Source organism: Penicillium hordei (assembly GCF_028827395.1).
Source record: "Penicillium hordei strain IBT 12815 chromosome Unknown utg000004l_segment0_segment0, whole genome shotgun sequence".
NCBI lineage: Eukaryota > Fungi > Ascomycota > Eurotiomycetes > Eurotiales > Aspergillaceae > Penicillium > Penicillium hordei.
The window spans coordinates 4,312,657-4,325,999 of NW_026623145.1; the positions used below are offsets into that span (position 1 = coordinate 4,312,657).

Genomic DNA, 13,343 nt, shown 5'->3' on the forward strand with positions numbered 1-13,343 from the left:
ACATTCGCCATAGAAAACTCGGGGTGTCTGCTTGACAAGAAACACCGAAGATTTTCCGAGTAATACATTCATCATGCGGGGTCGGCTCGGATGCGGCCCCCTATCCTCAACGAGGTGGGAGTTTAACAGTTTGATTTATCCGGCTCAAGATGATATTTATAGGGGATGAATTGTTTCTTGTAAGATAGCACTTCGGAGTCTTTTTGGATGTTCTTTCCACGTATATTTTCAGTTTTCTGATAAAGAAATTTATTCTTCTCGGTGTTATAGCTCGAAGGATACCCATTAGCTATAGAAAGACATAGCGGGCTTCTCACTCTATAGTATACGAAAGCGGTTAAAAGCATAAACCATACTCCGTACAGAGCACTTTTCTATATATAACCAGGGTTATTTTCTACCAGTCAACGTTAATTGCCCCCAGGACAGTTTCCAGTGATATAGTTTGAGTCTAGTCTGTTTTTTTCGCCCTAATCCTAACGGCTATCATCCATATACGAGCTGTGTTTTTTGAGAGCAAAAAGCTGCTGAGGTCGGTTGCCTGCTATGTTACTTCGCAGAAACCAGCTCTACCAAAAGTCAATTGCCGTTGCAATAACATAACAATCTCTGTGCGAGTGTACCCTTTTTATTGCATCAACAGCTACGTTTTTGGTAGATTTTCTATATTTCTCATCGTTTTTGCGCCTGGATAAAGTGAGCACCAAGAGGTCTTAAGGTATCTCGATAGTTTCTATCGAGAATTGAGAGTAAAACGAGTGAGCGCTATACAACAGTTGAAAGGTCTAGCACTTAGCAGAGCTCCCTATTGCAAAGTGACCTAACTCCAATCTCACGTATCTAGATCAGACATCTACGTTAGATCACAGAGTTCTTGAGAATCAGGGCTTACTCTCCACTTTGGCAGGTGCTTGGCATCGTCCTTTCCTAATTGGGTATCCGTTTCATCAATGAGTCTACAGACATAGTACAAACATACTACAAGTTGTACGTAAATCGCTAAAACTCCCACTTCTCACGGGAGCCTGATTACCCGAAACATTCGGGAGTGAGGTCGGTCCATAGTGTTTATGGCGCCGAGAGCCGAGAGTTAAGAGTCAAACGCCATGCAGTTAAGAGGTCCAATGCTTACAAGGGAAACCTCTCTGTTGAATTGAAGTCTGCCAACTCTCACTTCGACTTAGTTGCTCTCCTACAAAACTCTTACAGTTCTTTCAAAGAGAACCCATTAAGAGATAGAAGATTTCACTTCCAAGCATTCCAGACGTGGGTGTCTGGATCAAACATCTACAATGTCTCTCATTAAACGTGCGAGCAGCGAGATGACAACTCCATTTTATCTTTATAACCCATCCCTGGCAGTGTTGCTGCTGTCTTGTACACCATTGCTTTTCTGTTGACGACAATTCAATGGATTCGGTACAGGGCCTGGGTCTGGAGCATTATGGTGATATCAGCAGCCAGTACGTACGAATTTGGTCTGTCATTCACTCAAGCTAACCCACAGCTCAGTGGAAGCAGTTGGCTACATTGGCCGATGCGTCTCGGTCCAAAACACATTGGAGAGACCCGTTTACGTGCTTCAATTTTCCCTCGTCATCCTTGCACCAGTCCTCATGGCAGCGTGTTGCTACATCATCTTCGGTCGTATTTTATTCCTTATTGTCCCCCAAGAGGCACGCACACTTCGACTATGCTGGGTACCTCCCCGATTCATTACACCGATCTTCGTCGGGTGTGATATCATTGCTCTGCTCCTCCAGCTTGGCGGTGCGGTGATGATCTCTGCAGTCGATGCCACAGATAAGGATGCGAGAAACAAGCTCAACACGGGAAAACATGTTGCCCAAATAGGTGTTATCATCCAGCTTGTTGCCTTGGCATGTTTGCAGTCGCAGCTGTCCGTTTCAACTTCACTTCCAAGCGCTTCACTGGGTCTCTGAGTGAGAGATATGAGAATGTTGGAGAGAAGGAGTACACTATTGGTGGCATTGTCAAGGACAAGAACTGGCCTACTCTGCAGCGAATTGTTAATCTCACTACGATATTGATCCTTGTCAGTTCTTCACCTTCAGTCGCTGTTTACTCGTTGTTCACTCGTTGACTTGTACCAGGTTCGGTCTATGTATCGACTTGTGGAATTCACCGAAGGCACAAAGGGATATTTGAGCACACATGAGTGGCCCTTATATGTCTTTGACGCCCTGTGTATCTATCCCTGTGTTGCCCTTTTTGTCTACTGGCACCCGGCAAGATACTTGCCGTACTTGGGCTTTCAACTGCCAAAGGGCGCGCACAGTAGTCGTGGCTCGGAAATCGGGATGCTATGAGCACCACGGGGTGGATCAACCTTTGATCTGTGATCTGTGATCTTTGCATCTTCTAGTGGAGCATGGGCGACTGCTGTGTTCTTTGCGTCAGCATGGAGTATCAATGTGCAAACGAGGCCGACGGTGGCTTGCGTGGCTTCAACAGTTCATAATGTTAAAGATATAACTCGATATTTCATGACTATAGGCATAAAGTAAAGTAGAGTAATAGTATAGAGACAAAATAATAGGAGAATAGGAACAAATACAAAAAATATCGATTCAACCAAGGATGGTTGCATTCGGCCCTGTATAGTCCGGTATGGCCAGATAGGTAGGGAACGGACATAAATGTTTGATAACACGTTCTAGAATCAGCCTTAAGCCCTATATGCATATACCTTTCAAGGGCCTTATCAAATAGAATGCCTTTTAAATGTCCATATGTTGTCCTGCATACTTCACCCTAGCATGTTTGAAAGCGGTACCTGAGCTACGTGGGTCCCCCGACCTGGATCCTTCCACCACCTTGGCCTCTTACGCAACCATCTTCAGACTCCCTCTGGACCCTCTCTCCAATTCCCCTCACCATGATAGAAAGTCTATAGAGTGAACTGCGAGATCATCATGGAGGGACTTTTCACTCTGCTCGCCCTGAGCATTGTGATGGCAATTACGTGAGCTACCTGTGTTTAGAAACCCAAGGTTCAATTGGATTCAAGCTAATGCTCCGAATTATTGGCAGATCCTTTGTCGTCGGCTCATTACCTTTAGCTTTTACACTGTCCCCCTCTCAGCTCCGCTTAATATCGTCCATTGGTATGGGCGTTCTAGTGGGGACATCGTTGATCGTCATTATCCCCGAGGGCATTGAAACCCTCTACAGCGCAAACTCCCTCACTCGCAAGCAACACAATACACGGGCGACCGCTATCGAATGGCAACATCAAACCCCGGCCGTCGCAGCCACTTTTGGCCCCAACGGAGACAGCGTCTCAAACCTACCATCCGATGCCCCTGTCCCGGGTCTTCTCTCGGAAAGAGACCAACCCTTTAAGTCGCAAACACTTTATGTTCGAAGCGAGGATTCGGCAGGTGAAACAACGGGCAAGGAAACAACTCATGGAGAGGAGGAGAGTTCGCCGCATGCGTGGGTCGGAATCGCCCTCGTCAGTGGTTTCATTTTGATGTATCTCGTCGATAAACTGCCCGAATTTGCTGCTCCCACTAAGAATGATCGGACACCTTACCATATCTCTTTGGATAACCTTGGGTCCGGGTTGCGGCGGGGTTCCTCCCCATCGCGTGATGGTGGACTCCTTGATGCGAACCACGCGTCCAGGCGTGGCCACAGTTTTGCGACCACGACCGGCCTCGTGATCCATGCCGCGGCCGATGGTATTGCTTTAGGTGCTTCTAGCTCGGATGCCGGGCTCAGTTTTATTATCTTCTTGGCGATCATGGTGCACAAGGCTCCTGCATCTTTCGGATTGACATCCATCCTGCTCAAGCAAGGGCTGTCAAGTCGCACCGCGAGAGCGCATTTGCTAGTCTTCAGTCTCGCGGCTCCTTTCGGTGCCTTGGCCACTTTCCTCTTTGTACAGATGATGGGATCTTCCAGCGCCGATGAGGCAGGCACTCACTGGCGCACTGGAATGCTACTGCTTTTCTCCGGTGGTACCTTTTTGTGAGTCTTCTTTCGCGGAGTATATTGACATTTTATTAATCTATGTAGGTATGTTGCGATGCACACCATGCAAGAAAACGGCCCCGGCTCGTCCCCGCGCGAACTTCCTATCAACGGATATGGTGACCGAGACCAGAATGGATCGGACAAGTCCATGAGAGACTTGATTGCATCTGTTTTGGGCATGGTCTTGCCGTTATTCTTGCAGATTGGACATGCTCACTAACCAAGTACCGTCGTGTATTCCTCAGGGTTACGCCATAGTGCTGTTGCATTTTGGCTTTTCAACTAGATTTTGGAGGGCTTTATACCCATAGGAAGATATGGTTTGGAGATGGGTTGCTGTAGCTGAGATAAATTGAGAAAGGGAGAATATGTTTGAATAGATTTCCTTGTATAACTGTTGGGTGTTATATTGGTCATAATTGCATGGTATTTCACTATCTCACGATCACATCGACGTAGCGTCACTGTGCCCTGTTTAAAGTGTGCCCTATTTAAAGCCTGACAGGCCCCCCGATGTTTGACTCCCCCAGGGGGTAGTTTATCTTTTCAGAATGTCGGTGATGACAAGTTTCGTCAGTTTCGTCAGTCTGAATCATTCCGTTGTTCACAAGTTCCATGGTCCAACTCCGATAGCCGCATGCCAATCCAAAGCCTTGGGTCTATGTTGTCGTGAGTATCGTGAGTATCGTGAGCATCGTGAGCATCGTGAGCATCGTGAGCATCGTGAATACCAGGTTGCCTTTTACAGTCCACGATATTCAGCTCTAGAGATCAATGACCTGGTCCTGGACCAAACCACCTTTAGGTTTACGTTCTCGACGCCTCCCCGTTGCCTCCTTTGCCATGAACCCCCAAAAGGAAATACCAGGCAAATCAGAAGGCAAAAAAAGATGTAGAGAAAAAGAGATGATCTGTGCCGGATGCATAAGATCCATATAATTCTCCATCTGATTAGTCCCGGGGAGACCATGCTTTGTCAGGAATCACGACACCTCCGCTTCAAATGTCCCTTTTCCTCATCGCCTTTTTTTCATTGGAAGTTGATTTCGAACTCTGATTTTGAATGAAAAGAATCAGAAAAAAAAGTGATATATTCGAAAAAAAAAAAGAAAAAAAAGGGCGGCCTAGATACCTTCGGAGGATTATTGGTCTCACCTCTCTCTTCTTCCCTCGGCCGTTCGCCAGCCTCTCCTCATACCCCCGAACTTCAATACTCCCGTCTCCCGACTCGCTTATAACTATATGCTGGCCGTGAACTATTGGAGTTTCTGTGCGTCACACCAATAAATACAAACCGGACAAGTGGGAGGATCATACTTGACTGTGGCGGTCTCCCCCCACCCCCTGTTCTGTCGCCATGGACTCCCATCGGGCATCATTCAGCGACGTGGGAGATGGTTCGAATGCGCACACATCAGACCAGTTAGATAGTCATAACCAACCATCGCACGACCCAGTCACCACTTTTGTCAGCACCCCATCCAGATCACTCAGCAATAAGACAACCGTCACTCCTTTACCCGCCAACCTACTTCCTTCAGCACCTGCATCACCCCCGACACCCGCACCCAGCCCTACCCCCCATCAACGACCACCAACTTGGCACTCGACCGACGACGAAGAAACCAGCTTTTTGTTAAACCTTCGCATTCACTTCAGTAGTCTATCCAACGCCCGAAAACAGAAACTCCTGGAGGGTCTGCTGGACGTATGCGACAGCCAGCAGCTGAGCTTTGTGTCGAGTTACGTCGGTCCTCGATTGAGGAAAGACCCATTCCAGGTCTTTCCTAATGAGCTATGCTTAAGAGTAAGCTGTTTGGTCGAGTCTCTATCTACTTCTGTACTAATTTTGAGTCTGCTTAGGTTCTCTCCTTCATCGACGACCCCAAGACACTCGCCCGAGCTTCACAAGTCTCACGGCGTTGGCGAGAACTACTAAATGATGACATCACTTGGAAAAATCTATGCGAGAAACATGCATACTCGGTGCGGCGGGTGCTGGAAGATGAAGGGGACCTCGTCGACCCTTTCACCGCCCACCCGGTAGACTCGGCTTCTGGCGCACGCACCTTCAGCGGGTTGCAGCGGCGCTTGACCGCGTCAAATGGCCACGCCACCGAGAGCGCACCGGGCCTTCCCCGCACGCTTTCTGGAGAATGGTTGCCTCCGACAAGCTTCTCCCGAAGACGTCGGAGCCGGCCCGTCTCCTACCGTTCGCAGTTCAAGCAAAAATACATGGTTGAGTCTGCGTGGACCAAAGGTGGTCGCTGCACCCAGCGCCATATCACCCCTGACCAAGGTGTGGTGACAAGTCTTCACCTCACTCCGAAATACATTGTCGTTGCACTGGATAATGCGAAGATCCACGTTTACGATACCAACGGCGACAACCAAAAGACGCTTCAAGGCCATGTGATGGGAGTATGGGCGATGGTCCCGTGGGATGACATTTTGGTCAGCGGAGGCTGCGATCGCGAAGTTCGAGTATGGAATATGGCTACTGGGTAGGGCAGAACCCCCACGACTTGCACGAACGAAAACTAACGTATGGTAGGGCGGGGATCCATCTCCTTCGGGGCCACACATCTACCGTCCGTTGTCTGAAGATGTCGGATCGGAATACAGCCATCTCAGGATCTAGAGACACCACTCTTCGGATATGGGATCTGGCTACAGGGACATGTCGCAACGTCCTCGTCGGACACCAAGCCAGCGTGCGGTGTCTAGCCATTCATGGTGATCTAGTCGTGTCGGGCAGCTATGATACGACTGCGCGGATATGGAGCATATCCCAAGGACGCTGTCTTCGCACCCTTTCGGGACATTTCAGTCAGATCTACGCTATTGCCTTTGATGGCCGGCGGATCGCGACGGGAAGTTTGGATACTAGCGTCCGGATTTGGGACCCGCATTCTGGGCAGTGCCATGCAATTTTACAAGGTCATACATCTTTGGTTGGTCAGCTACAGATGCGGGACGACACGCTAGTCACAGGTGGCTCCGATGGCTCTGTCCGTGTTTGGTCATTAACCAAGATGGCGCCAATTCACCGTCTTGCGGCGCACGATAACAGCGTCACTAGTCTTCAGTTTGATAAGACCCGCATTGTTAGTGGTGGCAGCGATGGACGTGTCAAGGTTTGGAACCTACAGACTGGGCAGCTGTTGCGGGAGCTTTCTACTCCGGCCGAGGCGGTTTGGCGGGTTGCTTTTGAGGATGAAAAAGCAGTAATTATGGCGAGCCGGTCTAACCGTACGGTTATGGAGGTACGTGCCATGTTCCGCTTGATAGAAAAAAATGTTTTCTAATATATATCGCAGGTCTGGTCTTTCTCTCCACCACCAGAAGACTACGATGATACAGCCATTGGGAGTGCTTTGAGCACTCCAGGCATAAGTTCTGTTGATGACCGCGAGCTGGCCGTTCCAACTCGACGTCGAACCCTCTGCTCCGGTCCCCCGCCACAGATCCCATTAGGCACGGATAGTGATGCACTTATGCCAGACGCGCCCTCCTCCTAATCTCTTAGCATTTACTGGTCTGAACTGAGCCAAACGTGTTTTGATATCCTGCCATCTAACGATTACGCATATCCATTTATTCTTGTCATATTTATCTCCCCATCCTTTTGAGCGCGGTTTGTTTTTGTCAACAGTGGGTGCTTTGCCTTCAGAATGAGCTGCCGGCGTTCCTCCCTAGGTGTTTCTAGAGCACCAAGCGGTTGCATATTTGGTGTTGCAAATCTGTTTGGTTACTGTGTCTTGGGGGTCCTATCCAGACTTGAAGTTGCCATACTGGAGTTGTGAGATCTTTTTTTTTACCTTGTTTTTATTTCATATCGGCCATTTCGGAGTGTTTTGTGGTTGAGTACATGATACCTTTTTTGGGAACACTTGGAGTGTGATTTATATACCATCCAGTTTGATGAAATCTATATCATTTACATTCCCAATTGTCCAACTCGTCGGTTTTAGCCTCCCGAGGTCGGGCTACTGTTGAATGACTAAGCGGGTTACTCGATTTGCGGAATGTCCCGAACGGAATCTGACGTCTTTCAGTTTGTAGGCAAACTTTCTCGCGAAAGGCTTTAACGCGAACATTGGTCGCTGAAATACACGAGGATCCTTGCTCTAGAAAATCCATTCGCACATCCTTTAAGATGTGCATGTGCTTCGTTTGGACTAGGCAGTCGAGTTGATCCAGTTACAACCGATGACACACGGTCGTACTTGACCTTTGTGGAACCCAGATCGAGTCCGACCTCTCTGTAACTCGCAACCCCTTTTGTGGTTTCCATCGAAGTACCCGCAAGTCCTAGAGGTAGGTTCCTCGGACGACTGCTCACGGGTGAACAATGGTCTATGGGGGAAAACCAAGTACCGGATGTTACCTGTGTCGCAAGCGGAAGATAAAGGTATGTCCCGAGCTTCAATCTTGGTTTTTCGATTTACCCCGCCAATGGACCTGTATTATGTCTATAATATGTAGTTTTATTTGCATTCGTTAAAAGGCCAAATGCTAAATATCCTCCCTTCAAGTGCGATGAAGCACACCCAGAGTGCCGGAACTGCACTATCTATGGCCGACCATGTCCAGGATACCGGCCGGATGCTGTCTTCCGCAACGAGACCAGGAAAGTCGAGCGACTGGTGAAAAGCAGTGCCGGCATAAATGCCTACAGCAATACCGACAGCCAAGACAGCTCCTCGGCCTCGGACTCATCTCTATCAGCCGTCTCGCACCGCCGACGCGCAGGCTCACATGCGAAACACCATGACAAGGCTGCTCTGACGCTATACTCACCCACTGACTCTAGTTGGGAACAACGAGCACTGTGCTACTTCTTTGACCAGTATACCATAAAAGCAGATGCCGAGGATGGCGGACATCTCGAATATGTGCCCGGGCTGTACGCGCGCGACCTCGGTCGCCAGAGCGGCGAATCACCGTCTTCCTGTTTGCGCTGGGCTGTCGAGGCTACGGCGCTGATGACTCTCGCTAATGCTAAGAATGCGCCACCTCTCATGAACAAGGCGCGGCAGGGCTATGGCCGGGCCTTGCGAGGTTTGCAGGAGGCATTGTCGTCGCCGATTAATGCGGTTAAAGATGAGACGTTTGCTTCGGTCGTTTTGCTTTCGCTGTATGAGGATATCTCGGGTGAGCGGAACGGGCTATTCAGCTGGCATACGGCTGGTTTTCAGTTCTTGACGAAGCTTCGTGGAAGTACGCTGGTTGATCATCCGCATGGTCGAGATATGCTTAATTTTGCTTATGCTCACACGGTAGGTTTGCCGTAAGGTTCTGATATCGGCCCGAGACTGACCATTGTATAGTATATTGAAATCCTCGCACTTGGATACAAGCCCCGCTTCGGCATCGATTGGATCCTCGGCATGCTAGACATCAATAAACCAACCGACCGCCTCATGCTCACCGCATCAAAGCTCTGCCAATTATTCCTATCTATGGGTACCTCACCAAAACCCCCAGACCAAGCTACCGTCGAATCATGGATCACAGCCGGCCGCGAGTACGACATCGAACTCTCCCAGTGGACAGAGACCCTTCCAGAGCGCTGGCTTCCACTAGAAGTCTACTCAGCACAGGGTGAGACCCTCCTAACTTACAACCGCATCACCAACGCCGTGGTCTGGAATTACTACCGCGCAGTGCGCGTGATGCTGCAGCAACTTCTCCTCAATCTAAATGCTACCCTTACCTCCATAAAAGCGGCCAACAAGCAATTCTCCAGTCTCCGAGATACTAGCAGTTCTGAACCAGAGTCCGAGACCGCTTTCGACGAGCCAGTTCTGAAAGCCACCATCCGCGAAATGACCACAGACGTCTGTCGCAGCCTCCCCTTCGCGCTGGCTGACGTCGATTCCCTCGGTCGCCCGAATAAATCAGATGGCCCGCGGCAAATGCGCGCTGCGCAGGCTGGTGGATTACTCTGGCCCCTCTGGTATATTCTCTCCTCCGGTATGCCAACTCCGGCGCAGGCAGATCTGATCCGTACTGTGCTGTCGCGTGTGGGGTCTACGCTGGGCATTAAATTAGCCTTATTGCTTTCCAGTGAGGCAGAGCAGAGAGCAGGATGATACGCAAGGCCAAACTCTTTGTCGAAACTTACCACGGGTCTCGTGCAATTTTGGTAACCAAACTTGATGTGTGGGCTTTGGAGTGCCCGTTGCGCGGGATCAGAGGGCTACGCTGTGAGAGGTGTGCCAATTTCACTTGGCGTTGATAAGTTGCTCAATGGGCTACTGGCATGACTTATGGGTAAAAGAAAAAAAGGCGTTTTTGGACAGTTTCAATCATGTAAGACTATTATAGACAAAGGCATAATGGCGCTAGAGCAGCACCCAGACCATTTACAATACGGCTAGGTAGACTTCCGATCAGTCAAGTGGATATCTCAGAATCAATAAAAAGGCACTAGAACTCCCGATTATGTTCACTCCACAGGAAACACGTTCTCCTCTTCGGACTGCTCGTCATCCGATTCAGGCAGGAATCCTTTCTTGATCAATGATGCCTTCATACGACCGTGATCCTCGGTGACACGCGCGATGATGTCTGCAAGGTCACGGTAGGTATCAAGTACATAAGCTTTATCCTTCATACCGTACACCTTTGGGTGTTCAAGGGGCGAGTTGTACCAGGTCGCGTTGAACGGGAGCCCTCCGTTCTTGAGCTTAGGAGGTGCATCCTTAGTGGCGCACTCTCTGGTCTTCGTAGGGCCACCCTCGGACTTGCGGCGTTTAGCGGGTTGCTCTTCGTCTACATCTTCCGGGGTAGCGGGAGTCCCTTTTGAGACAGCGATCGACTGATCTACAGCCCCAGGACGCTTCCGACTGGTAGCCAGCTTTGCAGACTTCCGGGCGGTAGATGTACCTTTTTGCGCCATAGTATGCGTGAAGCAATGGACTGGAAGGCTGACGTTCAGTCACAGCCGTGGTAACCCATGAAGGCATATTCGGAAACAGATTAGGACCTGTCCGTACGTTAGTTTTATCGTATAATTCTAGTAGAGAGGAAGACGTACGAAAAGAACATTTGTGCCCCCCTCCTACAAAGGTGCAATTAGCACATGCCCACTCCCATTGAGCCTGGTTCTTTGTGAAGACAATCCGACAATGTTCGAATGTACCTTTGCCTTTTCGTTCCTTTCCTTTCGCTTCTCTTCTCACTTTTTCTTCCCTCTTTCTTGCAAGTAAACTAAACATTGCAAAAAGACTATCTATCTCTGGGTGTGACATGTCTTTTAGAAAGAAAAGGAGCGTAAGTTTCGATTCTTGTTTCTATTTCCTTGAGAACTAGCTTCATCTCACTCTTCCCTTGACCTGACATTCCCCTTGCCCAGTTGGACATACTGAGGCAGCCAGGCGCTAACCGTTCTCAGCTGTAAGTTTTGATAAGGATTCATAATTTCATTGAGAAGCTTGATTGCATTAAAGCACTCTATGTACTACATAGGTACATAGGTAATTATGCAGGAAGTCCGGCTAAGTCGGCTTTGGTATACTGTATACTTACCGGGCTGGCCGAGTATCATTGACGTCATATGGGATCACAGGGAATATTCTGAATATTGAGTGATTTGCAATACAAAATATCTAGAGTCAATGAATAGTAAAAGTAAAGAATTTTAAATCAAAAAATAGTGTAGAGTGTAGAGTGTAGAGTGTAGAGTATCCGAATATAGTATGTTGGGCCGTCCAAAGGTTCGGGAAGTGCGGAGAGATAAGCCTAGCCCGGCCACTGACGACATAGGTAGCCTAGGCTCTTCCAAGGTACAATCTTGGAACTTGGTACTGTGCTTTTATTGATCTTGCAACTCTCCCCTCTTGCAAATATTTACAGATACATACACCATGGCTACACAAGAACGCAAGCTTCCCCTTGGGAAGATCGAGCCTAACTCACTCAAGTACTTCCTCAGCTGCGGCTTCGGTGGAATCATCGGTATGTCCAAGCTCCCCATCTCACAAGGCACGCGCTAACAATATTATCCAGCTTGTGGTAAGTGAAATTCTCCAATGTACAGCTGACACTCTCAATTGACACCCAATTCCACACAGGACCAACCCATACAGCCGTAACACCCCTCGATCTCGTGAAATGCCGTCGCCAGGTTGACCCAAAGATCTACACCTCTAACGTACAAGCATGGCGGACAATTTTCTCCAAAGAAGGCCTGCGCGGCGTCTTCTTCGGCTGGTCCCCCACCTTCCTGGGCTACTCTTTCCAGGGTGCCGGAAAGTACGGTCTGTACGAGTACTTCAAGTACTTGTACGGAAACCAGCTGTTCCCGGAGTCCAACCGCACCCTGGTCTTCCTCGGTGCTAGTGCCTCTGCTGAGTTCTTTGCTGATATGGCCCTGTGTCCCATGGAAGCTATCAAAGTCCGCATGCAAACGACGTTGCCACCATACGCTTCCACTATGCGCGAGGGCTGGGGCAAGATCGTCGCTAAGGAGGGCTTTGGTGGTTTGTACAAGGGATTGTACCCTCTGTGGGCCAGACAGATCCCTTATACCATGACCAAGTTTGCCACCTTTGAGGAGACGGTCAAGATCATCTACCGCACCATGGGCAAACCCAAGGAGGAGTATGGCCAATTGGCACAGACTGGTGTTAGCTTCTTGGGTGGTTACATTGCTGGAATCTTCTGTGCTATTGTTAGCCATCCGGCAGATGTCATGGTCAGCAAATTGAATGCTGATCGTAAAGGTGAGATTTTTCCTTCTTTCGGCTGCAGTTCTTGATGCATACTAACCGCCCGTTTGTAGCCGGTGAAGGTGCGGTGACGGCTGTGTCCCGGATCTACGGGAACATTGGCTTCTCTGGCCTATGGAATGGTCTGCCTGTTCGTATTGTGATGCTGGGCACCTTGACCGGTTTCCAATGGCTCATGTAAGTTTTCGTTCCATCCTGATTTGCGTGTAGTACAGCGACGCTAACGTTCTTCAGTTATGACTCTTTCAAGGTGTTCCTTGGTCTTCCCACCACTGGAGGTCATTAGATAGTCATGATTATTAGGGGGTCCACAGGGGGTGGTTTTAGAGCAATTGTATATAGCTATAGGAGTTAAATGGATAAATATTTGCTAAACAGTATTGTGTAGACCGCCTTTAATATCGGGGCAGAATAATGTTGGAGATCATCGCATTGTTGCCGACGACGTTTGGTACTTCTCAGTAGGGTCACCATTCAGTCAATCGACTCACCCTCGTTACCAACGCCTAACGCGCGACTAATCAAAGCTAGATATACTATATCCTACCGCCTGCCATCCAATCCTTTACTCCTTCTTCTTCTTCTTCCTCTCTATATTTCATC

General features: G+C 49.0%; 6 protein-coding genes across 6 annotated transcripts; 5 read left to right on the forward strand and 1 right to left on the reverse strand.

Moving 5' to 3' along the window:
• Positions 1 to 1,444: 1,444 nt before the first annotated feature.
• N7537_008795 (uncharacterized protein) lies at positions 1,445 to 1,943 on the forward strand (the record flags this gene model as incomplete). Its single annotated transcript, XM_056899849.1, has 2 exons — positions 1,445 to 1,463; positions 1,513 to 1,943. The coding sequence occupies 2 exons, from the start codon at positions 1,445 to 1,447 to the stop codon at positions 1,941 to 1,943; spliced, it is 450 nt and encodes a 149-aa protein (XP_056751925.1).
• Positions 1,944 to 2,936: 993 nt separating this feature from the next.
• Positions 2,937 to 4,222, forward strand: N7537_008796 (Mn(2+) transporter ATX2; the record flags this gene model as incomplete). The annotated part of the gene is made up of 3 exons (XM_056899850.1): positions 2,937 to 2,986; positions 3,055 to 3,996; positions 4,045 to 4,222. 3 exons carry the CDS (start codon positions 2,937 to 2,939, stop codon positions 4,220 to 4,222), a joined length of 1,170 nt encoding a protein of 389 aa, XP_056751926.1.
• Positions 4,223 to 5,359: 1,137 nt separating this feature from the next.
• On the forward strand, positions 5,360 to 7,523 carry N7537_008797 (F-box/WD repeat-containing protein; the record flags this gene model as incomplete). The annotated part of the gene is made up of 4 exons (XM_056899851.1): positions 5,360 to 5,809; positions 5,866 to 6,506; positions 6,557 to 7,268; positions 7,323 to 7,523. 4 exons carry the CDS (start codon positions 5,360 to 5,362, stop codon positions 7,521 to 7,523), a joined length of 2,004 nt encoding a protein of 667 aa, XP_056751927.1.
• Positions 7,524 to 8,356: 833 nt separating this feature from the next.
• On the forward strand, positions 8,357 to 10,100 carry N7537_008798 (putative C6 transcription factor; the record flags this gene model as incomplete). The annotated part of the gene is made up of 3 exons (XM_056899852.1): positions 8,357 to 8,416; positions 8,541 to 9,284; positions 9,336 to 10,100. The coding sequence occupies 3 exons, from the start codon at positions 8,357 to 8,359 to the stop codon at positions 10,098 to 10,100; spliced, it is 1,569 nt and encodes a 522-aa protein (XP_056751928.1).
• A 356-nt stretch (positions 10,101 to 10,456) lies between these two features.
• N7537_008799 (uncharacterized protein) lies at positions 10,457 to 10,909 on the reverse strand (the record flags this gene model as incomplete). Its single annotated transcript, XM_056899853.1, has 1 exon — positions 10,457 to 10,909. One exon carries the CDS (start codon positions 10,907 to 10,909, stop codon positions 10,457 to 10,459), a length of 453 nt encoding a protein of 150 aa, XP_056751929.1.
• A 967-nt stretch (positions 10,910 to 11,876) lies between these two features.
• On the forward strand, positions 11,877 to 13,026 carry N7537_008800 (putative mitochondrial phosphate transporter Pic2; the record flags this gene model as incomplete). The annotated part of the gene is made up of 5 exons (XM_056899854.1): positions 11,877 to 11,967; positions 12,019 to 12,024; positions 12,084 to 12,734; positions 12,794 to 12,917; positions 12,975 to 13,026. 5 exons carry the CDS (start codon positions 11,877 to 11,879, stop codon positions 13,024 to 13,026), a joined length of 924 nt encoding a protein of 307 aa, XP_056751930.1.
• Positions 13,027 to 13,343: the final 317 nt, after the last annotated feature.